Genomic DNA, 24,542 nt, shown 5'->3' with positions numbered 1-24,542 from the left:
AATGGATGTGCCATTTATTGTTCTCATGCTCATACAAGAGGGGATTTCCAAGTATGAAGAGAGGTTATGCTTGTTTTGCAGATCACTGATACATAGTTCATTGTTCCCTCTCACATCCAACCTTTCCCCAAGCTTTGCAATGAAGTCACCATTCAGCTCTAGAACACCATACAGCATGTTGTTGCTAATATTCAGTTGATCCAAGTTAGGAAGCAAGCCTAAATTTGATGGAACTTGTCCCGTTAGGCTATTGTTATCTAAGGATAGAGCTGAAAGGTTCTTCAATGCAGAGAAAGAATTGGGTATGGGACCAACCAAGCCACACCTTGAGAAACTCACTGATTTGAGCTTCAAAAGGCTTCCTATGAAGAATGGTATCCTTGCTTTGATGGGGTTGTCATCCATTATTAAATACTCCAAATTCTCCAAACTTGACAAGCTTTGAGGAATAGGACCAACAATGAAATTATGACTCAGATCAAGCAGCACTAACCTCTTGAGCATTCCCAAATCAAAGGGTATTCTACCATCAAGCCTATTTGAGCTCAAATCCATCTTCTGAAGTTGTTTAAGTTGTCCAAGAGAATGAGGAAGATTGCCTTCAATTCCATTGAAACTAATGTCCAAAATGGTCAGACTCTTCAACCCTCCAATTTCCAATGGGATTTGACCACTGAAGTTATTGTAACTGAGGTCAAGTTGCTCTAGACAAGGCAAAGAACCAATCTTTCTTGGAATCTTTCCATGAAAGCTGTTCTGGGACAAGCTTAGGACCCTAAGAGAAGACACTTCAGCCAAACTTGAAGGTAGTTCTCCATTGAGGGTTGGATTAGACTGCAAGGCAAGGTGTTCCAAGGAAGAGAAAGAACCAAATAGTGTTGATGGTAGAGTCACAGGTGAATCAACAAAACAGTTGAAGATTGAAAGAGTTTTCAAGTAACTCAGCTTGATCAAGGATTTGGATATGTATGCAGAAGATTTGCAAGGTGGTGAAACTATATCAGGACCAATGTGGATCTTTGTGATATGAAATATTGGATTTTGAGGGTCATCAGTGCTAACTTCACACTCAACACCAGGCCATGGAGTTTCAGTGCATGGTTGGGGATGTGCTTGTGACCATTCAGGATCATCAAGAAGAGCTTCCATCACTTCAAACAACCCCAACAACTCTTCCTCTTCCATTGCCATTGCCATCATTTCAGCTGAAAACAAAAGGAAGCATACAAGGAAGAGAGGCACGGATGCCATTTGAGAAAATGCCACAATGGTAGCCCCACAAATGGAATCTTGAAGACTGTAGATACTTTTGAAGGGTATTGGAAGAAAAGGATCAAAATAAGGTTTTTCTTGAAGGGTGGTGGTGGCAAATGAGGAGAATGTAAAGGTAACGCTTAAGCATCTCATTTTTTTGTTGTGTCAGGAGTGAAGGATGCAAAGAAAGAAAGTTAGAGTGAGTATGACAGTGTTGTTGGTTTTGCATGAAAAAAGGAGTTAGTGTAAGTTTTAAATGGTTAATTCAGAATAAATGTAACATTGATTAGACATCACTTTGTGGCTGATCTTCTGGGACAATGTTATTTCTTCTTCTTTTCTCACACTTCAATCCGTGAACTCAGCCAACAACCTTTTTCAGAATTTTATTTTTTTTCACTGTTCAACAAAATTCATTATCACTATAATTTCTTAAAGTTTAAACCTTCACAACTAGTAGTAGTAACCTGTAAAGGTACCATTACCATTGATACCTTTTTTCTTAGGATTTTTTTATTTTAATATTGAAGACCAAATGGAATTTTACATTAATGTTATAAAAAATGGAGTTTTACAGAGTTTTAGAGGCGATGCTCTGTATAAGCACAACACGCACAACACATATTGCACACAATATGCAATCTGTGTATTGTAATTTAATATTAAAATATTACAATAGTAGTCTGTGTATTATCTTTATAAATTAAAAAAGGGTAAAATACTAAATTGGCCTCCTACATTTAGGCGTAATTCTGTTTTGATCCTTAAAATTTAAAGTGTCATATTTGAATCCAAAAAATTTTTATTTTGCTTCAATTTAGTCCCACCGGATGTCAAAGATAAATAATTAACGAAATGTCCAATAAAGTCGATAATCTAGAGAATAAGTTCAAGCTCCAGAGGTACAAAATCAACCGTAAATGCATCAATATATTTATTAATTATTTTTTTATAATTAAAATGAAATATTTTCTATAAAACTATAAAAAATGTTAAATACATGTATTGATGCATACACGGTTGATTTTGTGTCTCTGGAACTTATACTTATTCTCCAAATTATCAACCTTGTTCTTATACTGTTACCATGTAGGACATTTTGTTAATTTTTTTTATCTTTGACCTCATGGTGAGACTAAATTGAAGCTAAATGAAACTTTTTTAGATTCAAATAGAATACTTTAAACATTAACGACCAAAACAGAATTACGCTCAAACGTAAACGTAAGGTACTAATTTAGTACTTTACCTATTAAAAAAAATTGATCTAACAATCCGCTATTTGCGAATTGTACAACTCTCATAATTTTGCAAAACACTAATAACTTCTAATATTAAAGGATCTTATCCAATATCCAAAAAATAACCTTTTTCTTATCCTAAACAAAACTCTCAATATTAATTTGAGTGTGTTGTGGGTTGGGTTATAGAACAACGAAGACCAAAGACATAATGGACAACTTGGATTGGTCCAACTACAACAACCCAAAAGAAAAAAAAAAGAGGAGCTTAGCAAAAAGTGCTTAATACTCAATCTTTTATTAACAACTATAAACCAATTCAGAGAAATATAGAAATTAAGAGAGGTAAAGAAAAATAAAGGAAAAACATTTGTCACATCCTTTAAATGACTTGTAGTAATGGAATCATTTGACCATGCAAAATGTGAAGGAGGGATAAAAAATAATTTTACAGTTAAAAAAAAAACTAAAATAAAATTTTTAAAAGAAGGGCTAAATCAGATTTTATGTATAATAATGTTAGCAAAAAATTGATGGTGGAGAAGATCATTACCCCTTATCTTATATGAGAATCCACCTTGGCCTAGATTACTCAATTCTACCATGCATGCATGTTTAGCTTGTATCATTACTTTTATAATATTTAAATTGATCAATCACTTTTTTTTTATTGAACATAACACAAAGAAAAAGATTTAAGAGAAAGAGTAGCACTCTTCTCTAATAATAATGTCTAAATTATTAGGAGGTAGTAACCACTCTAGATACACTTGCTTGTTTAAAGCAGCAGTCTTAGCCATTAAATCAGCCGCTCTGTTTGTTGTGCGCTAAATGAGAACTAAAGTAGCTGTCCAATTGCGCTGGAGCATCTCTTTGATTTTGTCAAGCAAATCAGAGTCATTCCTAATCATGCTGGTTGTGCCTCGCGAAACAAGAAGGAACGCATCAAGATTATCAGTTTCACAGATGACCTCTTTGCACTCGCAATCCCAAGCCATAACAAGCCCTCTCCAAATAGCATGAAGCTCACAACAGAGAACACTAGAAAGAGGTATACTGGCAGAACAACCTTTTATCCAAATTCTCATGCTGTCTCTAATAATACATCCAAATCCAGCTAATTGCTCATTTTCAAAAACGCTTGCATCGCAGTTCACTTTACAAACATTCATTGGAGGTGGTTCCCAACTATATTTCAAAGAAGAAGGAATAATATATTTTTTTGTTGGTAACAACATTAGAGAAATCTCGAGTAGCATGTTTAACCAAGTGAACAATTTTCTCCTTATTCCATGGATCATCTTGATGGAAGATGTCATTGTTCCTATCCCTCCAAATCCACCAAAAAGCCGCTGCAAAGAGAAACTCATTTTTGTTGAGGTTAGAACGAATCCAAGACACAAAATTCAAACTAGAGTCCTCAGCGGTCATTCCCAAATTTAAGCTAATCCAAATCTGACGAGCTTTTTGACAAGTCCTAAAGCAGTGGTTAATTTCCTCTTGAGCAAGATAACATCTCTGACAAAAATCAGAAATAGCAAGACCTCTTTGAAAGCGGTAACTAGTTGTGGAAACTCCGTTATTGAGGCAAAGTCAGAGCAGACACTTTATCTTCTCCGGTATTCTCAAGCGCCAAAGCCAAAGCCAATTTTCATTATCATTCCAGCCAAATTTCTTCTTCAATAGCCATTCATACCCGCTTTTAGTCGAGTAGGTGAGAGTATTTGAGTTTGTCCAAAACTAACCTATTTTATCTCCTGCCTGCTTGATAGAATCAAAGAGCATCAAATCAAATTTAACTTCTTCCGGAATAATTGTGCAAAGAATATCCTACCGTCAATATTCATGGTGCCAAACATCTTAAGTATCAATATAATTATTAAATTAAAATATTAAATTTATTATAGATTATTACATAACATGTAATAATCTTTGTTTAGTCATATTTTAGTAAATCATATTCTTTAGGTGGTTTAGATATTATATTCCACAATTAAAAAAGAAAAAAACTATAGTTCAGTGATTAAGAAACAGGTAGAACATTGAAAGGGATAATTAATTAAATTGCATAATCTAAATATATCATATTCGATTTTCTTTGTACAAATATTTTATGAGAAAGTATAGGGAGTTAATGGAATATCTGTACAATATGTACAATGAGAATTTAGGGATATTCGATTCAGTAGGATATCAAATGTTTATTATTTTTGGTACTTAGATGGTTATTCTAAATAGTATGAGTGTATTGTGTTTGAGAAATTAATAAAATTTTACTTTGGATGTTCATTTTCTAACTCATAATGAACCAAATAAATAATCTATTATACACACATTATACAAATATTCTATTAGTTCCATAGCGAATACTTTATGACCTCCCTAACGAAATTTTAATAATAAATATTAATGATTATTGTATGTAATTAAGCAGAATAATACACAGCAAAAATATTAAATATGGAATAGTCATTTGGTTTTTTAGGGTACCAAAAACCAAATTGTCCTTGTTAATTAATGAAGACAAAGAACTTTATCAAGGATGAGACATAATAATAAAATTCATATAATATAGATAATAATCTAATCGAAATCATATTAATGATGAAAAGACTACACTCAAACAATATTAATTCGATGAGACGTAGATTTTTCCTACAACAAAACCGCTAATTTTAAGGACCCCCAACCTTAGTTTGTGAGCCCCCTTAGCTTGTTCACGGAAATTGATTCATTGAATTCCAAGCTAAGCAAAGTTACCAACCCTAAATATCAATGGATCCAATTAATTAATTATACTAGCTATATAAATAGTACGCACCACTATTTTATTTCGGTTCCGTTTCATTTGTCACTTTAACTATATGCATATTTTTTTCTACGGAAAAAGACTTGAACTTGTAACATTTTAGATGAGTATAGAAAGACGATATCATTTGAGTTATAATTCATTGACTTAACTATGTACATATTTATAACTAAGTTGGGTTGGTCTAATGGTTAACTCACTAGTCTGCTTAAGCAAGTGTCGAAGGTTCAAATTCCATCTTGTGCATGTAACAGCTCATTGGCTAGCGACAAACCATTAAATGAAATTCAGTACCGCGATGGATTAGTTATTGTCCTATCGGACTAAGAGACACCGTAGGAAACAAAAAAAATTTACCAACAATAATATTCAAATGTGAAATAATCTTAAAATAGTTGCACCCTAAAGTTCTTCAAAAATACTAATAGTAAATTAAAATTCTCATTATTATTGTGTTATTTTCTTATACTTCTCACAGTATTTCATATATTTATATATCATATAGTTTAGCGAGGCAAGGTAATTAAACCACAAATACAAATGATGATGATGATGATGATGATGATGATGATGATGATGATGATGATGATGATGATGATGATAGGGTAAACATGAACGAGACAAAGGAAGTTTCATCGTTATCTGGTTGTTCATGTAGTGTTCCTCTCATTACTACAAAACCCTATTCCAAGGGGGTTTTATAATGAACATATAATCTTGCAAGAAAGTGATAATTATCCAATTCTAAAATGACAACTCCTTTTTCCATTCTTGTATCCCACCAATTCTTGTTCCCTCTTTATCGTAAATAAATGAATTTTTTTTTATGACCAACTTCATCAATCAATCTAATTAATATAAGCATTTTCAAAATTAATCAAGAGCATATCATGGCAGAATTAAGGTGAAGTTATATAGGCATTAGGCTACGAATACATAAGCTTATAAAATGATGAACCAACCCCATCTCTGCCGTCAAAAATTATTTTAATATAACAAATATCTCGTTATTGTATTCATCATTATTGTTACATTGATTCTGGATCAAAATTGAAATATTATGTGCGCCACACAATCCTACGTCACCATCTTAGAATTGGCTATAATTATATAGTAAAATCTAAACATGATTAGATTAGTGCCACACACGATTGAAAAAGACCAAGCTAATTGAATTGGGACCCAAATTTCAGAGAGGCTGCACAAGTAGAATTTGCCACTTGTTCAATATGTCATGGCCTAAAGGTTTCATGATACATGTGTTAAACTTGGAGCATTACACAAATGAAAAGAGTAGTTAGAGATGGACCCCACAAAACGACGAAGGTATATATGTATTTGTAAAAAAAGTTATATGTCGCATTATTATTATTATTGAACATATTAATGAATTGATTATTTTTAAATTTTTTAATAAGCTAAAATAAAATTAATTTTTTTATAACAATAATCATAAACTTAATTGTTATTAAATTCGATTGAATCGACCAATTTACATAATCTACTAAATCGTAGTTTTTTTTAAAAATAAAAATCAAGAATATATTTATCTTTTTATCAAAAAATTTAAATATTATTCGATTTAAATTATATAAATCGATCAGATCAAATCGGGTCTAATAATTATGTTGCGGACAATTAAGTTTATTATTATTACTATAATAAACTAATTTTGTTATGATTTATTAAAAAATAAATTATTAACTGATTCAATAAAAATGGATAATAATATCGTAACACATATAAACGTGTTTAAAAAAGGACATTTTTAGTATTTTTATCGAAGTGGCCTCTATTAATTAATTTGATTATTTAACTAAGACGCGTTTAATTTGTTTCAATGATATAAAAATTAATATATATTAATAATTTGAAGGAATACTTTTAAAATTCTTGAAAACAAGTTAAAAAATATATAATATGAAGTCTTCTCAATATATATAATTATATGTTATCTATTGTTATTATTGAAAAATTTTTAATAAGCTTACATCCAAAACCTTATTATCGTATCATGAAATAAGGTTTTTAGGTACATTAGATTAGTCTGAGATAATATAATAAACCCTAAACATAAGTGGTTGAAGTAAGGAGCGAGGGAAAAAAGGAGTAAAAACCAAAGGACCCACAAGCACCATTATTATGGTATTAATTATATGTTGTGCCTAAGATTCAGCAAAGAGTAACGCAGACTTTTGCATTGATGATTTCTTGTCTTTGGTTGTGTGATTTTGGTTTTTATTTGTTCAATAATTTAACAAAGATATACAGCTAGCTAGACAGAAGCTATAACTAGTCATGTTGTTAATCATTCAAAGAAAACTTGAAATTTTTCGTTTCATCGCACAAGTGTCCATGTACCTCTCTCAAATTCACACGCGTTCATACATTTGGTTCAATCATATTTCGTTTCACTTTCCACATAGCCACAAGTTACTCTATATATAACAGAACATACATGCTTAGGAAATAGTCATATTTTTATATATTTTCTTTTAATAATAGAATATTGGGCCACACATTTTATATTAATAATAATACTTTGTATATATGAAAACCAAAACAAACCTCAGGAGTAATGTTAAATGCACTGCACTTATATATATTTAGGAAAACTTTTAGGAAAACCAACATATTATCCGCCAATTTCTGCTAACTCTTATTTATATTTGTGTTTCATGGAAGTGTGTTCGTAAATGTGTCTAATAATTAATATATTTTAAATACATATATAAAGAGACACATCCAAAAAATATATCTATAAAGACACTTCTATTAAACACAGTTATAAAAAAAACATTTTTATTAGACACATCTACGAACACACTTTCATGAAACACAATTATAAATAAGAGTTGGCAGAAGTTGGCAGATATGTTGTTGGTAACGTAGCAGAACCGAAACTTTTAAGTGTATCCTCTTACAGTAATTTTTAACCGTTGATTTTAATTATAAAAAAATATATAATTAAGATCAACAGTTAAAAATTACTAAAATACCAGTATAACGGTACACTTAAAAATCGTCCGTATGTTTATATCCTAGGAAAAAAAAATTAACACTAAGAAGGTTTCTCAATTGTGCCAATAGCATGCAAAAGTTTAGAAATACCACTTTAAAACAAAATAAAATAAAATTTTACATTAACCTCTATAGGAATATTGTTACACAATATTTTAATTGATATATAGTTTGCTAATAATATATATTTGAGGGGAATAATGCTAGAAGTTTATAGAAATGTATGTATGTAAGCTTTAATTTAATTTCATGTTTAGGGACAATTAACGAAATAGGAATATTGCACTGCCATTTCTATCATTATTTAAGTTCGCTATTAGCTAGCTCTCTTTAAATTTGTAAACGAATTTATTCACAAACTTTAATTTAATCACATTATACAGAATTAAGAAGAATATAGTATGTAAACTATTGATCAATTGTACATTATATTAATTTTGATATAATTATGATAAAAGCTAAGTAATTATTTTGAAGGTGTTTGCTAAATTAAATGATTCTATATAATATATATAGAGCAATGCTATGGGCCAGCAATTTTTGTGATTGTTAGCCATCAATTAGTCATCAATGATGATTTGATGGTGTGAGATTGGTGTGAGATTTCATCCAATGGCTCACCTTCCTCTGCTGGTTACATGCTGACCAAAATTCAATAAAACTGCTGGTCCCTAGATTTTTCCATATATATATTCTCTTAAACTAAATAAAAATAGAAAACAAGGATACCTATAGAGAGTACTGTATAGTCATTGTCCAAAAATGGTTTTCATTATATATATAGTACAATAATTGAGCAAAAGATTTGAAATCAATCTTTTCCAAGTACAGATTCTAGAGATTTCGAAAAGGTATATACTTCCCTAGAAAGAGTACCGCTACGCCTATCATTAATGTTTCTGTTTATTCTAATGTTTGAGAAGGGTTACGGTCCATGCAATTGCAATGAAACAAGTAACTTAATCTTAACTTAATAATAACATATATGTAGAGATCGACATTTCAGCATGCCGTATACAAATGGGGTTTGATACTTTGAGTTTGATGGCACGCACATGATTGTGTTCCATCAATGATTTATTATTATATATTAAATTCAAACTATTTATTCAATTCTTATACTTTATAATAATCACTAATCAGTAATTAGGCGCTGAATAATGAAGATTACTATGTGGACAATTTGCTACGTGTTTGAAAAATGCCAATTTATCATGACGTTTAAGGATCTTTTGACTTTCCCTCCTTTCTTCCCTTTTCATTTTCATGCATAATAATTTTTAACTTGCATACCTATCATTGTAAATAAATTAAAATAACAAGCGGAAAATGAATCCAACACAAACACACCAAAATGTCTTTTGATTAGTGTTAGTGTTCACTCCCTCATTCCACCTAATTAATAATTTTCTCCTCTCTCAAATCTCGTGAATGAATCTTACTAAGTGCATGACTTTTTTTAAAAAAGGGATTACATCTAAATATGAGAGCGAAAAACTAAGTAAATTTAGCGACGATTGAATAAAACTGCCGCTAAATATAAATATTGATTCGATAATTATGTGTGTAATTTTGTTATATTTAGCAGCAATTAATTCTAACCGTCATTAAATATAAAATTGATAGCAACTCCAATAATTAACGGTTGCATTAACTACTGTTATTTTTTATTTAGCAGCGAATTTTTATAACTGTCGTAAATCGATCGCCACTATCTGCTGAAATTATTGTAGTGTTATTTTTATTTCGGTGATTTAATTAGCCCATAAATTTGTCTATGATAGAAAAAGTAAAATAATTAAAATACAAGGATTACCAAGGAAGCAAAGATTCAACACAAATACATACATCATACAGTTTTAATTTAATGTACAAAATATTAGCTGGCACATTTGTGTTCAATATTTAGTATCATTAAATTAAATGATGAGATAGAGACCTTGCCACATAGGCACATATTGAGAATAATAGAGAGAGGGGCATGCTTGTAATTGTGCAATATCAATCATTTGCAACCTAATCATCAATCATACCCATATATAAAGGCCCATGTGAATCATTTAGAAACTCCCCACCAAAATCACATTAACAAAAAAACAAACACATACACATTCTCTCTCTCTCACATAAACTATACTATATACACTATGGCCAAACCATATCTTGAGGAAGATTATAATTATGATTGCATGAAACATTACAAACCAAAACCTCGTTACTATGCCCAAAAACAACAACATAGGAAAGCAAAGAATTTGAATTTATCTTTCTTTGCTTCTATATTTTCCCTTTTCATATACATATCCATCTTTTATATTTTCAACCTTTCTCCCTATGATCTATTGAACAACAATATCTTTTGGTTCTTCATGTCAAACACCTTAATCCTCATCATAGCTGCTGACTATGGAGCATTTTCTTCATCAAAAAAGAAGCAAGATCATCAAATTTATGAAGAGTATGTAAAACATAGCCAGCAGCAAGAAGAAGCAAGAAGCTATGAAGCTGATAAACAATGTATTATTATTAGTCCCAAAGAAACTGTGGATGACGAGAAGAAGAACAAGAAGGAAATTATCATTAATCATCATCATCATGATAATGAGATTACACAAGAACGTGTGTTGGAAATTGTGGCATACAATGAACCAAAGAAGAAGAAGCCTAGTGAAAAAGGCTCCAATAACAAGAATGAGAAAAACACTAAGCCTCTATTTCCATTGCATGGTGATGAAGAAGATGAGAAAGAAGTTGGTATTGGAAGGAGTTACTATAAGAGAAGTAAATCGGAGAGAGGTGATAGAACTAAGCGTGTTGTGATTGATGAGAGTAAGAACAGCAGTGTGAGGATTAGGAGGTCAGGGAGTGAAGGAGCAAAAGTTGAAGAAGAAGAAGAAGACAAAGAAAATGATGAGTTTTCTAAAATGTCAAATGAGGATCTTAATAGGAGGGTTGAAGAGTTTATTCAGAAATTCAATAAACAAATTAGACTTCAGGCAGCAGCTAGAAATAATACTTAATTAGATATATAATAAGGTATTATATATAGACATGTAATGTATGGGAAGGTGATATGCCAGAAAATTTTGCTATATCTTGTGTTTAGCTTGTGCTTATTTTGAATGGTGCATTTTCATCTTACCAAACAGATCGTGCATTTTACTCTTTAGATTAAATTACATCATAGTCTTATGATTTTTTATCGGTGGAAATTTAGGTGCAGTCGACCTTACGTGAAGTTAATATTTGAGAGTCGTTAGATAATTTGACTGATTTGACTAAATTTTCATCTAACGGCTCTTAAATATTAATTTCACGTAAAGTCAACTTCATCTGAATTTTTACAATTTTTTATCTATTTTCTTTCTTTTTTTTTGGGTATATATATATATACTAAAAGATTAGGGGAAAAGAATTCAGTTATTGAAAATAGAAAATTAAATTAAGGACCTTCTTTACAGAAATGAAATTGCAACCACAAATTTTTCATTTATTTTTTCTTCTTCTTAATTTGCGATCACAAAATATATAGATCCTTATATTCTCTAGAAACAATTAATATATTGTGTCAAGAAATTATTATTATTCTTAGTTTTTTTTTGTTATTAGAAATTATTATTAGCTAGCACTGAGCACCTTGCTTAATTTTGTGGGCTAGATTGTATATCCGTACAAAAGGCAAAAGCAATTATCAAACGTGTTGTATGCTTAATTTGTTTTCTTGTTCTTTTTTTTTTTCCGTTCTAATAGCAATTGATGTGAGATTAACTTTTCTTACTAAAACATAATTAAATTGATACTTTAAAAACTTACTAAATGATGTTAAAATATTAGTGAAACTATTTGGTAATATTGTGTATATAGACTAGTCCTGTATAAAGATAAACATTTAAGCGTTTAAAATTTAAATAAAAATATTTATATTTTTTAAATCGCTTTTAAAAGGTTATTGACTACTCTTAACAAATGGATTCCTTTGTGTTGATGATAATGAGTGTCCTATCTTTTCTAAAACAAAACATATAGAAGCTAGTACTATTGCTCCAATGGGCATAGAAAGAAGGCCCAAGGTCATGGGAGATAGCGGGTAAAGGTACCTGTCTTTGTAGACCCAAAAGAATAGGAATAATAATAAAAAAAACCCACCTGTCTTATCTCTAAACCAATTATTGTCGTGTCCGAAAAAAAAATATATTTTGTGACTATTCATTGTTATTACAAATTTTCATAAGATCTATTTTTCTTGGAACATTTTCCTTTTATTAATACTTTTAATATTTGAATGATAATATTATTCCGTGAGTGCAATTAGTTTGGCAAAGCCCATGAACAAGTTTCTTAGTTAAGCTGCTTTTGTTTACGAGAAAAGGACAAAACAAGCTACTGAGAACAAGATACAAAGGATAAAGACACAAATTTTATAATTTTATATTTTATTTGGTGATAAACTAGAATAAATTATGAAAATTTAATTTATTTTTTATTTAAAAAATTTGAGAAAAAAATATAATTATAAAAAATTTTACGAGAAAAGGACAAGACAAGCTACTGAGAACAAGATACAAAGGATAAAGACGTAAATTTTATAATTTTATATTTTATTTGGTGATAAACTAGAATAAATTATGAAAATTTAATTTATTTTTTTATTTAAAAAATTTGAGAAAAAAAATATAATTATAAAAAACTAACAAGAATAATAAAAGAAAAAATAAAAAATAAGTTATATCTCTTATTAGTGTTTCTGTGTCCTTTTTGTTAGGATGGACACAAAATACACTAATTCAGTGTCTTTAGACACAATATTTCTGTCTATATCTCATCTCTCAAACACGATTTTGTATCTCTATATCCAAATCTCAGTGTGTCCTGTGTCCCTGAAAACAAACACGCAGCCTTAGTTAACAGTAGAGTTAAAAGTAACGGAAGCAGTAACAGAAGGAGGGTGATCCGTTATTATGCTATCCTGTGTGTGAAATCTGAATTGGTAGGATTGAAGGCATGGCAGTGTTTTGTATCCAAAGCAACTTGTCTGGGTTGGCAAACCCAATTCCCTCAAGAAGAATTAGTAGGCGAGGAACCTTAGCTTTTGTCTCCTCCATTGTTGTTTCTTCTTGGCTTGGCCTTGCTAATCTCAATTCTACACCACCTGCACTTGCTCACAACCTGCTACAAGATGAGTTTCAGCAACAAGAACACCTTCTTGTGCACCTTTTTGAGGTCAGCAATCTACTACCTTGTTGCTTTATTACTTCTTTTGAATTTAACTTGGGGATAGATTATCACAGGAAACATCACCATCTGTTGTTTTCATTAAAGACATTGAATTGAGGATGCTGGATGAGGATGAGGATGCAGATGCAAAAGTCCAAGGCACTGGTTCTGGCTTCATTTGGGATCAATTTGGTCACGTAGTAAGAAAAGTCCAAGGACCGATCAACTTTGACAAGGAATTTCATTTCATTCTCTCTTTGATTTTCCTCATATTACTTCTTTTGATTCAACAGGTTACTAATTACCATGTTGTTGCCAAACTTGCTACTGATACAAGTGGTTTACAACGTTGTAAGGTATTTCATAATTCTGTTGCCGTTTTGGATTTAATTTGTTTGTGTGGTCAATTTCTAGCTATGTATCAAGAGTGTTTCCAATCATTCAAACAAGGTTTAATTATTCTGCTGGTACCTATAGTTCTACCAAATTTTTAATTATATTTTTTTTTTCTTTCAATTGGGTCTTCTAATTTTGTAATTACTTCCTTTTCATGTTAAAAATGTTAAAATTAACATAATATTTTTACTAAAATATATGCGGTCAAAGATTTAATTAAATTTTTAATTATAAATACCTTCAATTTGTAAAGAAATATTCAGTTAACTCTAATAACTTTTACACTAGAAATGACTTAATTACAAAATTAAAGCAGTGTAGGGACTCAATTGAAAAAAAAAAATATAAAGATCTAAGTAAAAAATGGTAAAACTATAAAAACTAACAGAATAATTAAACCTTCAAACAACCACCCTTTATCTGAGTAGCAGCACACCACTACTATTACTGCAAAATCATGATATTGTCTACAGGTTTTCTTAGTTGATGCCAAAGGGAATAGCTTCTATAGTGAAGGCAAGATAATTGGGTTTGATCCAGCCTATGATCTTGCTGTTCTCAAGGTACATTCTAATCCTTTTTTTTCCCTCAACAGTTGATTTCTTTATTTTTCAATCTTATAGGATTCTTCTTTATATGCCAATAACAATGATCCAGAGTTTCTTTTCTCTTGATCATGTTGATGTTGCATAGGCATAGCTGACATTTTTCCTTAACTTGAGGCATCAACACCTACCTTCTAAGGTTCTAAAAATTAACAGACAATAATTTTTCTATTTGCAGATTGATGTTGATGGGCACGAAATCAGGCCTGTGGTTCTTGGTCAATCTAACAAGTTACATGTAGGTCAAAGTTGTTTCGCAATTGGGAATCCTTATGGATATGAAAATACTCTCACAACAGGGGTAATTTTTCATGTTGTTTCCTAGATAGAACAAAATGTGTTGCACCTTATAGGTGTTACTTCATTGTATTGAAAGAAACGGATGTTATGATGGTGTATTGTGTGGTGTAACTTTTGCAGGTGGTGAGTGGTTTAGGGCGTGAGATACCTTCACCAAATGGAGGGGCCATTAAAGGAGCTATTCAAACTGATGCAGATATTAATGCAGGCAAGCAACACACCTCATTTTCCTGATGTTTCCAGTGCCAATGTTTGAATTGTGATGTTATGTATGCATGGATGGAAAACAGGAAACTCAGGGGGACCATTGATTGACTCATACGGCCATGTTATTGGCGTAAACACAGCAACCTTCACCAGAAAAGGTAACTGTTATGTGTATGCTATTCTTCACTAAAGTGAAAACTCAGGTGAAGTCGACTTCACGTGGAGTTGATACCTAAGAGCCGTTGAATGAAAATTTAGTCAAATCAGTCAAATCATCTAACGGCTCTCAGATATCAACTTCACCTGAAGTCGTGAGTTTCCACCTTCACTAATGTTCCAACTCCCCAAGAATACTTATTTTGCTATTTTTCACGCAATTTCAGGGAGCGGAATGTCATCAGGTGTTAACTTTGCGATTCCCATCGACACTGTTCTCAGGACTGTACCATATCTTATTGTTTATGGAACACCTTACAGTAATAGGTTTTGATCAACCATGTTCCATATCTTGTGTGACATTTTTTACAGTAATAGGTTTTGGTAACGAATGAATAACATGTTTGATTGATGTTCAAACAACAACCTTTACAAGCATGCTAAATTACTAGCAATATTAATCTCAAATATAATAGCATGACTTGAGGTGCATAAATCAACTATTCTCATGTATCAATATATCAATTGAGAAATCAACAATGAATGTGTGGGAGTTTTTCACTATCTTTCATTAAAAAAGAAATTGCTAATTGATGTCGAAAGTGAGTTGCTTTGTTAGAGGCAGGTATATGATCTATGCTGATTTTGTGATTTAGCACAAAATTCGACAATACAGATAGTTCGACTAAGATCGTTTGACCTAAAGGTGAGTCAATAATATGTAAGTCAAAATGTCATAGCATGTGAGTTGTTCCACGAGAATGTAGGTCGAAGTATCATAAGGGTTGTTCCATAAGAACTTAGCACAAGGATTCAACTTATCATAAAAGAAGCTGAGTCGATCACTTCTAAATGTTGAAATGAGTAATTAAACAAAGGTTTTATCCAAAAGCCCTTTAAGAACGTGGGACTTGAAGACTAATGTAAAAAAAGACACAGGACATCAACCTTAAAGTCAAGATTTTTCATGGTCAACCTTAAAGTCAAGATTTTTCATGGTCAAGGCAATATCATAACCTAAGAAATAGGAGGAAGTTAGCTCGTGGGAAAAAAAACACTGCAAATTTATCCTTTTGGACTATAAATAAAAGAAAGACATAGGTGAAAAAGAGACTTCAATGTGAACATCACACTATCACACAAAACTCTACAAAATCCAAAATTACACTGACGCCATAAATGTAAGTGTCCTGAAATTTACCTTTATTCTTAATTTTTTTCTCTTTTATTTTCAGTTTCTTTTGTTTTATTCCCTTTTCATTTCTTTGCGAATATTTTAATTTCTTTTATTTAGTTATTTTAAACTTTAATTTACTTGTTATTTAAATTACAGTTTGTATTTAGTTCTTTCTCTTCATGTTCATTTTATCTTCACATTGTTAATTTTCTTTTCTTTCAAGCATTTATTTTCAAGTTTTCACTTCATTTTATCTATTCCAAGATTTGGAGACTTAAACTAACCTATTTGGCTATAGTTTTAATCAAAACAAGATTTAAAGGGTTAAGTAGGGCATTGCAGTTTTAGGATATTTGTTCTGTGATTGTTAGTATCTTGTTTTGAATGTATTTACTTTTTGTCATGTAGGTGTTCTATCTGCACATGGAAGCATTGCACGCTTAATGCCCTTGCCCTCTGAAGTATTTTATCTTCACTGTTTAGTCTTATTTTATCACAACATGATTGCCACTGAAACCATAGTACCTAGTACAAAATTGAAGATCAAATTCTCAACCAAAAGGATAGAAGTTGATTCTGGAACAACATGTGAGGCTGCACAGAAAGTTTCCCTAATTGATCAAAGTGAGCTCTCTAGTACAATACCATTAATGAAGGACGTCTTAATTTGACTACAATTAACGATCAATAAAATGAATACAAGTAGAGTAGCCTCTGCTTTGAACATATATGCTTGCGTGACTCGCAAATTTAGCTGCTTCTTCTTAATAAATTATAATAGTAAAGTTTGAAGCAAGAGTTTTAATAAACATACAAGAGTAAAATGCAAGAAAGAGAAGACAATAATAACTAACTAAGTAAGAGATAGAAGGGACAACTGTTCGTCGATAGAGCAATCAACATGACACGTGGCGCGACAGGAAGGAGGAATGAGAATGAGGCCAAGGCACCTCTGTTCGAGGGGAGAGGGAGAGGATCGGCGAGTGGTACGATACTCGACGGCATCCTGGAGAATGATGTTGCCTTGCTTGTCGATGCAGTAGAATCCGCCCAAGAAGAATCTTCCATCCTTGATCCCCACCAGCATTCGCCGAAACAGCAGCTTCCTCGCCCGCCCAACCGCATCCGACCCTTCTCCAACTGCTTCTTCTTCCATCGCCCCCAACCACACACTATTTAGGTTTTCAACTAAACCACGACTTCCCCTATATCATTCTTCTTTTCGCAAATTACATACAACTCCCTTAACAACTTATAATAATTGTGTAAAATAATCTTATATTTTTAGTAAAAATTAAATTTTGAAGGGATAAAAATCTCTTAAGTTTTGTAAAAGTTTTTAAAACAGTCATAAATTTTGTTTTATTTCAATTTTTTTTAAAAGTCTTTTATTTGCATCAAATATACTCTACTCCGACATCTAATTTTTTGAAAAATTTAAGATCAATTTAACAATAATTTCATAAGAATAACCCTCAACACAAACAAATCAAGTATAATTTTCATGTATTATTGTTATATTGATCTTAATTTTTTTGAGAATTTAGCCATCAAAAATATATTTGAAGCAAATAAAAAATTTTTGGGACAAAATTAAAACAAAATAAAATTTAGAAGTATTTTTAAAATTTTTGCTAAGTTTAAAGGATAAAAATTATATTTTATCCGAATTTTAAGTAATTAATTGAAAAACATATAAAACCAAAAAATGGATTAATTAATAATGATTAGAACTACCGAGCGGGGTATTATAGGAAAACAACAAAATAAAGGAGGAAGAAAAGGTGAATAGATCCTGCCCTGCCTCCTAGAGAGATTCTCAGGGAAACAAGAAATCGAGTGCGTTTCTCGGCGAAATTCGAAACATCAGGGCTTCAACTAGCTTCGCTTCTTCTTCATCATCTTATCTTATATCTATTAATCAGGTACACAAGTCTCTTACTTTTGGTTTCACAAACTTCAATTTTTCTTAGCTCTTTTCCTTTTTATGTGAGGTTCCTTCCCCATTTAACACGCCATCTTATACCCTTTCTCTTTTCTTAAGCTGGTGTTGAATTATGCTCTCTCAATCTGTAATTGGTTCTTTTCATACGATTACACCCCCGGCCCCAATCATAGCATAAAATGTTGGATTCTCTTCACTCCACTCAAAGAGTGATATTTACTATACACCACTAATTTCCACATTTTCAGCTTTGCTTGTTTTCAATTTAAATATAATTAGAATAATTTATATGTTGGTGTTGCAGGCTCATCCTGCGGTGAATCATATTTTAATACCTTTACTTATCTATGTAAATCTGTTTAATTAGTTGGATTATTCTTTCATTTAAGATTGTTGTCACAAGGGTGGCATGGGAGAAGAAGTTTGGTGAAAGAAAGTTGCAGTATTTATTTACTTGGCTTTTTTCTCCCAGGAGTCTTACCGGTGGTTTGTAAAATGGGGGAGACTGGGAAACGATATCGCAATCAAAGGGACCATGATGGAAACGGGAAGAATCAAAAGCGGCGTCTGAATGACAAAGTTGAAAGGGGAAATGATGAATTGATTATCTATAGAATACTGTGTCCAGATGGAGTTATTGGGAATGTCATTGGTAAGAATGGAAAAGTCATCAATACAATAAGGCAAGAGTCTAGGGCAAAAGTCAAGGTGGTGGATCCATTTCCAGGTGCCAAGGACCGGGTTATAACAATTTACTGCTATGTTAAGCAGAAGGAAGAATTTGAGGTTGATGATGAGCTCAATAATATGCAGCCTTTATGTGCTGCCCAAGATGCTCTTCTCAAGGTTCATTCTGTCATTTCAAATGCCATGGAAGCCGTCGGAGATTCTGAAAAGAAACAGAAGGATAAGGAAGAATGCCAAATCCTTGTTCCATCAAGCCAGTCTGCAAATATCATTGGTAAGGCTGGGGCTACCATTAAAAAATTGAGGGTAAAGACAAGGACAAATATCAAGGTTATTGCAAAGGATAGGGCCAATCCGGCACACTCATGTGCTATGGACTTTGACAATTTTGTGTTGGTTGGTACATTTAATATTTTTAGTAGCTTACCTTAACAGTTTTCTTTGCTGATCCGTTAAACATTCTTAGTACTTTAGCTTTGGGATCTTACAATTTCTATATGTTGAATGACATTTCAACGTGGATATTTTATTTAGCTATTAAAACAAATTCTTTTGCAGTGAACTTTTACGTTACTTTTTGGCCTTACTACATTCATTTACCCCATTGTGAGTAGATTACTGGTGAATCAGAAGCTGTTAAAAGAGCATTGTTTGCAGTTTCTTCTATTATGTACAAGTTCTCTCCAAAGGAGGACATCCCTCTTGACACGACAGTACCAGAAGTCCCTCCTAGCCTTATTATTCCTTCAGACATTCCAATTTATCCACCTGGCAGACTATACCCAACTTCAGATCCTATTATCCCACCTAGACCTGTTCCTCAAATCCTAGGTGCAACAAATGTACATGATCTGCAAGGTTATGCTGATTCAGGAAATGCATGGTCTCTGTACTCATCTACACTTCCAGCCGTTTCTGATCCTGGTGGTTCACAATCTGAGGAATTGATTGTTAGAATGTTATGCCCCTCTGACAAGATTGGATGTGTCATCGGGAAGGGAGGGAGTATAATTAAAAATATAAGGCAGGCTAGTGGTGCTCGTATCGAGGTTGATGATTCCAAGGCTCGTTACGATGAGTGTTTAATCACTATAACTGCAATAGAGGTATACTATATCGGCTTCTTCCACTTGTTTCAATGATTGAGCATTTTCACTGAGATGTATTAAACATGGTAGAGTCTTTGATATATCCCTATTGAGAAAGTCTAGGGGGCCAGCAACTTTTGTGTTTTGTGGCCAGCACTTAACCATCAAAAGAAAAGTGAGTGATCTCCCACCATTGGATGTAATCTCACACCATTAAAAACACTATTGATAGCCAATTGATGGTTACAAAACACAAAAGTTGCTGGCCCCCTAGCACTCCTCTATCTTATTTGCATGGAAACGCTTAGACTTTTGCGTATTATCAATGTTTTATTTGTTCATTTTTATAAGTTCAATTTCCAAATGTATATGTTAGTATGAGAAAAAGGAAAAATCACATTAGACATGGGTATTGAGTTGAGGAGTTGCATGTTTGACATGAAAGCTGCTCCAAATCATTGAATTTCATGATCGATTTCGTGTTTGGTTTACCAGTTGTTGGAGTTTGTTGATACCTAAGTACTCTGCGTGCAGTAGGTTTTCCCATTATATGTTTGTGAGCTGTTGTTTCGTATAATAAAATGAGTAAATAGTCATGCAGTATGATTTGTATTTTGTAGTCATCAAGTGATCTGAAATCCATGGCAGTGGAAGCTGTTTTGCTTCTGCAAGGGACAATAAATGATGAAGATGACACCCCAGTTTCAATCCGGCTCCTAGTTCCATCCAAAGTTATAGGATGTATTATTGGGAAAAGTGGCTCAATCATAAACGAAATTCGGAAGCGGACTAGAGCAGATATTCGAATCTCGAAAAGCAATAAGCCTAAAATTGCTGATGTGAATGACGAACTTGTTGAGGTTTGAATTCTTTTTTGTTTAATAAGTTTTCTTGTCTACTTTGTGTATGTGTTTATTCAATGTTCTCTTTAGGTGGTTGGTGGAGTTGATTGTGTGAGAGATGCACTAATCCAGATTGTACTAAGACTGCGGGATGATGTATTGAAAGAAAGGGACACTGGCCGTAATCCTCCCCCTATAGGTTCTGAATCGTTTTATTCAGGTGGTTCTGTTCTTCCAGTGAGATCTGTCATCCCTCCAGTTCCTGATGTCCCTGCTCCATTGGCTTATGATCAGAGGACTGAAAGTGGAACTGGGCTAAACATGCTTTCTTCCAGCAGCCTGCATGGTTTTGGATCTTATTCGGTATGTTTTGCTGCTATTTTAAAATTCAATATCATATCATATATGCTTCTGATTTGAAGTTATTGGTTCAATGTATGGCTAAAATTAGTTATCATTTATTGGTACTTTACTGCTTATGATATCAAATATCTCACAAATCTTTATTTATTTGTTTGTCATTTTTTTAATGGTGAAATGTATTTGTTTTATTAGTTTCTTAAGATTGAGACAATTTATTTCCAATGTATATGATAATGGATTCTATTCTCTGGAGAAAATTATTATATTATGGACACTAGATAGTGACCTTGATTTATTGGTTCTGCTAAAATTTAGTGTATTTTACCATTGTTTTTAAATTTTATAGCTCCTTGGTCATGTGCTGGGATGGTATATCTGGATTAAAATATTATGTTATGATGATATGAATATATAGTGAAGTTGATGTAGCGAGTGCTGATTAATTTCAGCATTCTCTTCTCTTTTGTTCTTAGAGCTGTTCCTTTTATTCAACACATCCTTTCCACCTGTACTGTGTTCTCTTTTCTAGTACAAGAAGTTGGCAGCTGCATTAAATTCATTCTGTATTCTTCTTCTGTCTATTGTTAAATATCCACTCTCTATTTTTAGTTCTTAAATGTAGGCCACTAGCATCATGTATTGTTTGCTTCATTGTAATAGATGGGAGAAAATGGCTATGGATCTATGTCTTCGTATGGCTACAAGCTATATGGAGGGTTAGTATATAGTTTTATCAATGTTCTACATACATTTTTATACTTTGCAACTACGTTACTCCCCTTTTTATGTTAATCTGATTAATTCTTTTCAAATCATGTTTCTGCGCCTTCATTTGTTATACTCAGTTTGCCTCCTTCATCAACTATGGAGATGTTGGTCCCAGCTAATGCTGTAAGCAAAGTGTTAGGTAGAGGAGGGGCAAATATAGCTAATATTAGGAAGGTTTGTTCTCCAGCTCTGAATTCATTTTCTTTCACTGAATGTTTCAGTGAAGTAATTATTGTTTTGAAAGATGCATTTCTATATTATCTGTCATACAAAGGGGTTGGCATGTGATGTTGCAAGGTTTATCATCGTAGGATTTAATTTTGCTATTTTCATTTATTCTTTATTCAATGAAGATGCCTCGTATAAAAATTCATATTTCTATACCGGTCTACATGACCAAGTCATTTTGGTAATTAAGTTCAACCAAGGTGATCCAATAGTTTAAGGATTGATAACCAAAAATTTTAGTTGAAGGAGGAGGAGGAAAGGCATAAGAAGAAGAAAAGTCTTGGTTGGACTTGATTACAAAAATAACTTGTTCACATAGCATTTCTCTTTCTATACTTATCTTAGTGGCAGATTCCATTACATTGTCATATATATGCTGTATCATGTCGGTCCAACTTGCAAGAATGTAAAATTAAGAAACTGAGTTTCACCATATTAAGTGAGTATTGAGTTTTCGTAAGAAGGAAGCAATTACTTGTGCAGAAACTAAATGGAAAATTTATCAAGATTTCTCATATTTTTTGTCACACATCTGATGGACCATAAGATGTTCATACTCTCACTGTCACTCACTATCATATTAGCATTTAGTATTGAATACCAATTTCTTTGTGCTTCCGTACCCATTGTACCTGAATATCTTAGCAACTGGTGCCAATATGCTTCATTGAATGTGTATTTTATGTCTATTTCCTTTAATCCAGATTTCTGGAGCAACAGTAGAGATTTCTGAAACCAAATCTTCCCGAGGTGATCGTATAGCTCTTATATCGGGTACACCGGAACAAAAACATGCAGCTGAAAACTTGATCCAGGCATTTATAATGGCCACATAACCTGATGGAGTTATTTCTGGTGTTTTAAGATGAAAAATTAATCCTGAAGCATGTCCAGGTTCCTGTCCATAGTTCTTGTATCTTTGGTCTGGAATAGAATATTCTATAGGGTTCTTTTGCTGAACTCCTGTTTCTTCCATAACATTAACTAGCAAGATTCTGCTGGAGTATCCATGGCTAGGTCTGTATGTAGGAGCTATACTTCCTTTCATTTCTTTTTCTTAATCTATTCTTCTTCTGCGCTCTTGTCATAGTAATTTAGGATCTTTCTATCCATTCATGCTGTATTTCTGTTGACCAGTGTGAGACCATCCCCATAAACTATTGTCAGGGGAAACCATAAAGGGTTGATGTTTACTTTGTTCTGCTGGATCAACCTCTTATTCTTGTTTCTTGCTGGAAGTGTTTCTCCTAATGATGCTAATAAAATGCAGATTCTCTGGTAATCTCCTTTTTCTAACTCTTGCTCTGCAAGTACTTTGATCAGAAGTTGGAAAATTGCCTCATGAATTAGAGAATAATGCAGATAACTCTGGATCATTTTCTTCCCTCTGCTAGTATTTTCCATATCTTGTAATCCTAACGTAATGGTTTTTGCAACTATATATGATCATACATTTTTTGCTTGACTTCCGGCTTCTGGTTGTGCTTGTTATCACACTGAGCACACTCCGTTGTTTACCTATTATCTGAAAAACCATTAGAATTTATTTTGTAGAGCTTGTATTCGTGCTTTTCAGTTTTCACCTTAGTTGTCATGTGCCGGATGCCGCTCACAAGAAGATACTTTGTTTCTGCTGCATTTTATTGAGGCAGCTCATAACTGATCCAATGTGTTTAAAATGATATCAGTGAATTTCCTAATTTTATCGAATTAAATTCATTTTATGATCTTGACTCTTTATCTCTGTTGCCTGTGGCTTATCTACTATCCTGTTTGCAACTTAGCATTTATTATCTCAGATGAACTTGGATTATATGGTTAATCAAATTTTGGTGACCTAGAGAATATCCTATCTAAATTTCAGTGATTTTCCTAGTGGTAACTAAATTTGTAGGGAATAGATTCTTTCCTATCCTTAAGGTATCTGCTTATTTCTCAGATATTGCTTTTTGACTAGTATGAATAATCACCATCACATGCCATAGGATTAAATCATCCTCTTTCGATTGTCAATCTACTATATATCGGTACTCAGATCTTCTCTTGAGAAAGATTCACTCATCCAGTTTTTCTGCTGCTATGTTCAAAATCTACAATAAGACCAGTGTGCTCAAGACTTCCTTTCCTTTTCATCGTCGCAGAGCGCTGTCTAGCTTTCTTTACATAATTAGTAATCAGCTAGATATTTTTCAATGGGAAAATCATACAAAGCCAGAAATCCCTCCGGAAATATAATAATCC

General features: G+C 32.4%; 5 protein-coding genes across 7 annotated transcripts; 3 read left to right on the top strand and 2 right to left on the bottom strand.

Annotated features, from left to right (window-relative positions):
• Positions 1-6: 6 nt before the first annotated feature.
• LOC107468105 (receptor like protein 29-like) lies at positions 7-1,214 on the bottom strand (the record flags this gene model as incomplete). The annotated part of the gene is made up of 1 exon (XM_016087340.3): positions 7-1,214. A coding segment is annotated over exon 1 (1,194 nt), but the record flags the coding sequence as incomplete, so codon positions are not given.
• A 9,194-nt stretch (positions 1,215-10,408) lies between these two features.
• On the top strand, positions 10,409-11,448 carry LOC107468085 (uncharacterized). The gene has a single exon (XM_016087323.3). The coding sequence runs from the start codon at positions 10,473-10,475 to the stop codon at positions 11,343-11,345; it is 873 nt and encodes a 290-aa protein (XP_015942809.1). The 5' UTR covers positions 10,409-10,472; the 3' UTR covers positions 11,346-11,448.
• A 1,823-nt stretch (positions 11,449-13,271) lies between these two features.
• On the top strand, positions 13,272-16,364 carry LOC107468192 (protease Do-like 5, chloroplastic). Of its 3 annotated transcripts, none has more exons than XM_016087447.3 (8): positions 13,272-13,545; positions 13,614-13,739; positions 13,833-13,895; positions 14,409-14,498; positions 14,719-14,841; positions 14,961-15,048; positions 15,131-15,205; positions 15,431-16,359. In XM_016087447.3, the coding sequence occupies exons 1-8, from the start codon at positions 13,327-13,329 to the stop codon at positions 15,535-15,537; spliced, it is 891 nt and encodes a 296-aa protein (XP_015942933.1). In that variant the 5' UTR covers positions 13,272-13,326; the 3' UTR covers positions 15,538-16,359. The 3 variants fall into 3 exon arrangements, with proteins under 3 accessions (XP_015942933.1, XP_015942934.1, XP_015942935.1); XM_016087448.3 differs by having other exon boundaries at positions 13,363-13,545; positions 13,604-13,739; positions 15,431-16,364; XM_016087449.3 differs by having other exon boundaries at positions 13,397-13,545; positions 13,645-13,739; positions 15,431-16,364.
• Positions 16,365-16,928: 564 nt separating this feature from the next.
• On the bottom strand, positions 16,929-17,596 carry LOC107468084 (uncharacterized). The gene has a single exon (XM_021132771.2). It carries the CDS (start codon positions 17,534-17,536, stop codon positions 17,234-17,236), a length of 303 nt encoding a protein of 100 aa, XP_020988430.1. The 5' UTR covers positions 17,537-17,596; the 3' UTR covers positions 16,929-17,233.
• Positions 17,597-18,144: 548 nt separating this feature from the next.
• LOC107468145 (KH domain-containing protein At4g18375) lies at positions 18,145-23,583 on the top strand. The gene is made up of 8 exons (XM_016087388.3): positions 18,145-18,305; positions 18,798-19,408; positions 19,627-20,118; positions 20,721-20,960; positions 21,033-21,305; positions 21,966-22,021; positions 22,151-22,247; positions 23,006-23,583. The coding sequence occupies exons 2-8, from the start codon at positions 18,821-18,823 to the stop codon at positions 23,135-23,137; spliced, it is 1,878 nt and encodes a 625-aa protein (XP_015942874.1). The 5' UTR covers positions 18,145-18,305; positions 18,798-18,820; the 3' UTR covers positions 23,138-23,583.
• The last annotated feature ends 959 nt before the right edge of the window (positions 23,584-24,542 follow it).

This window comes from Arachis duranensis, chromosome 10, assembly GCF_000817695.3.
Source record: "Arachis duranensis cultivar V14167 chromosome 10, aradu.V14167.gnm2.J7QH, whole genome shotgun sequence".
NCBI classification, from domain to species: domain Eukaryota; kingdom Viridiplantae; phylum Streptophyta; class Magnoliopsida; order Fabales; family Fabaceae; genus Arachis; species Arachis duranensis.
Note: the sequence above shows the minus strand (reverse complement) of the source record. Positions and strands in the feature narration are given on the sequence as shown.

Bases quoted from the DNA above. Each gene is read 5' to 3' on its own strand.
- LOC107468085 (XM_016087323.3), top strand. From the start codon at position 10,473: ATGGCCAAACCATATCTTGAGGAAGATTATAATTATGATTGCATGAAA.
- LOC107468192 (XM_016087447.3), top strand. From the start codon at position 13,327: ATGGCAGTGTTTTGTATCCAAAGCAACTTGTCTGGGTTGGCAAACCCA. The intron at 14,499-14,718 runs GTACATTCTAAT...TTCTATTTGCAG, and splicing joins ATGATCTTGCTGTTCTCAAG to ATTGATGTTGATGGGCACGA. The intron at 15,049-15,130 runs GCAAGCAACACA...GATGGAAAACAG, and splicing joins TGATGCAGATATTAATGCAG to GAAACTCAGGGGGACCATTG.
- LOC107468084 (XM_021132771.2), bottom strand. From the start codon at position 17,536: ATGGAAGAAGAAGCAGTTGGAGAAGGGTCGGATGCGGTTGGGCGGGCG.
- LOC107468145 (XM_016087388.3), top strand. From the start codon at position 18,821: ATGGGGGAGACTGGGAAACGATATCGCAATCAAAGGGACCATGATGGA. The intron at 19,409-19,626 runs GTTGGTACATTT...CATTGTGAGTAG, and splicing joins ACTTTGACAATTTTGTGTTG to ATTACTGGTGAATCAGAAGC. The intron at 22,248-23,005 runs GTTTGTTCTCCA...CCTTTAATCCAG, and splicing joins ATATAGCTAATATTAGGAAG to ATTTCTGGAGCAACAGTAGA.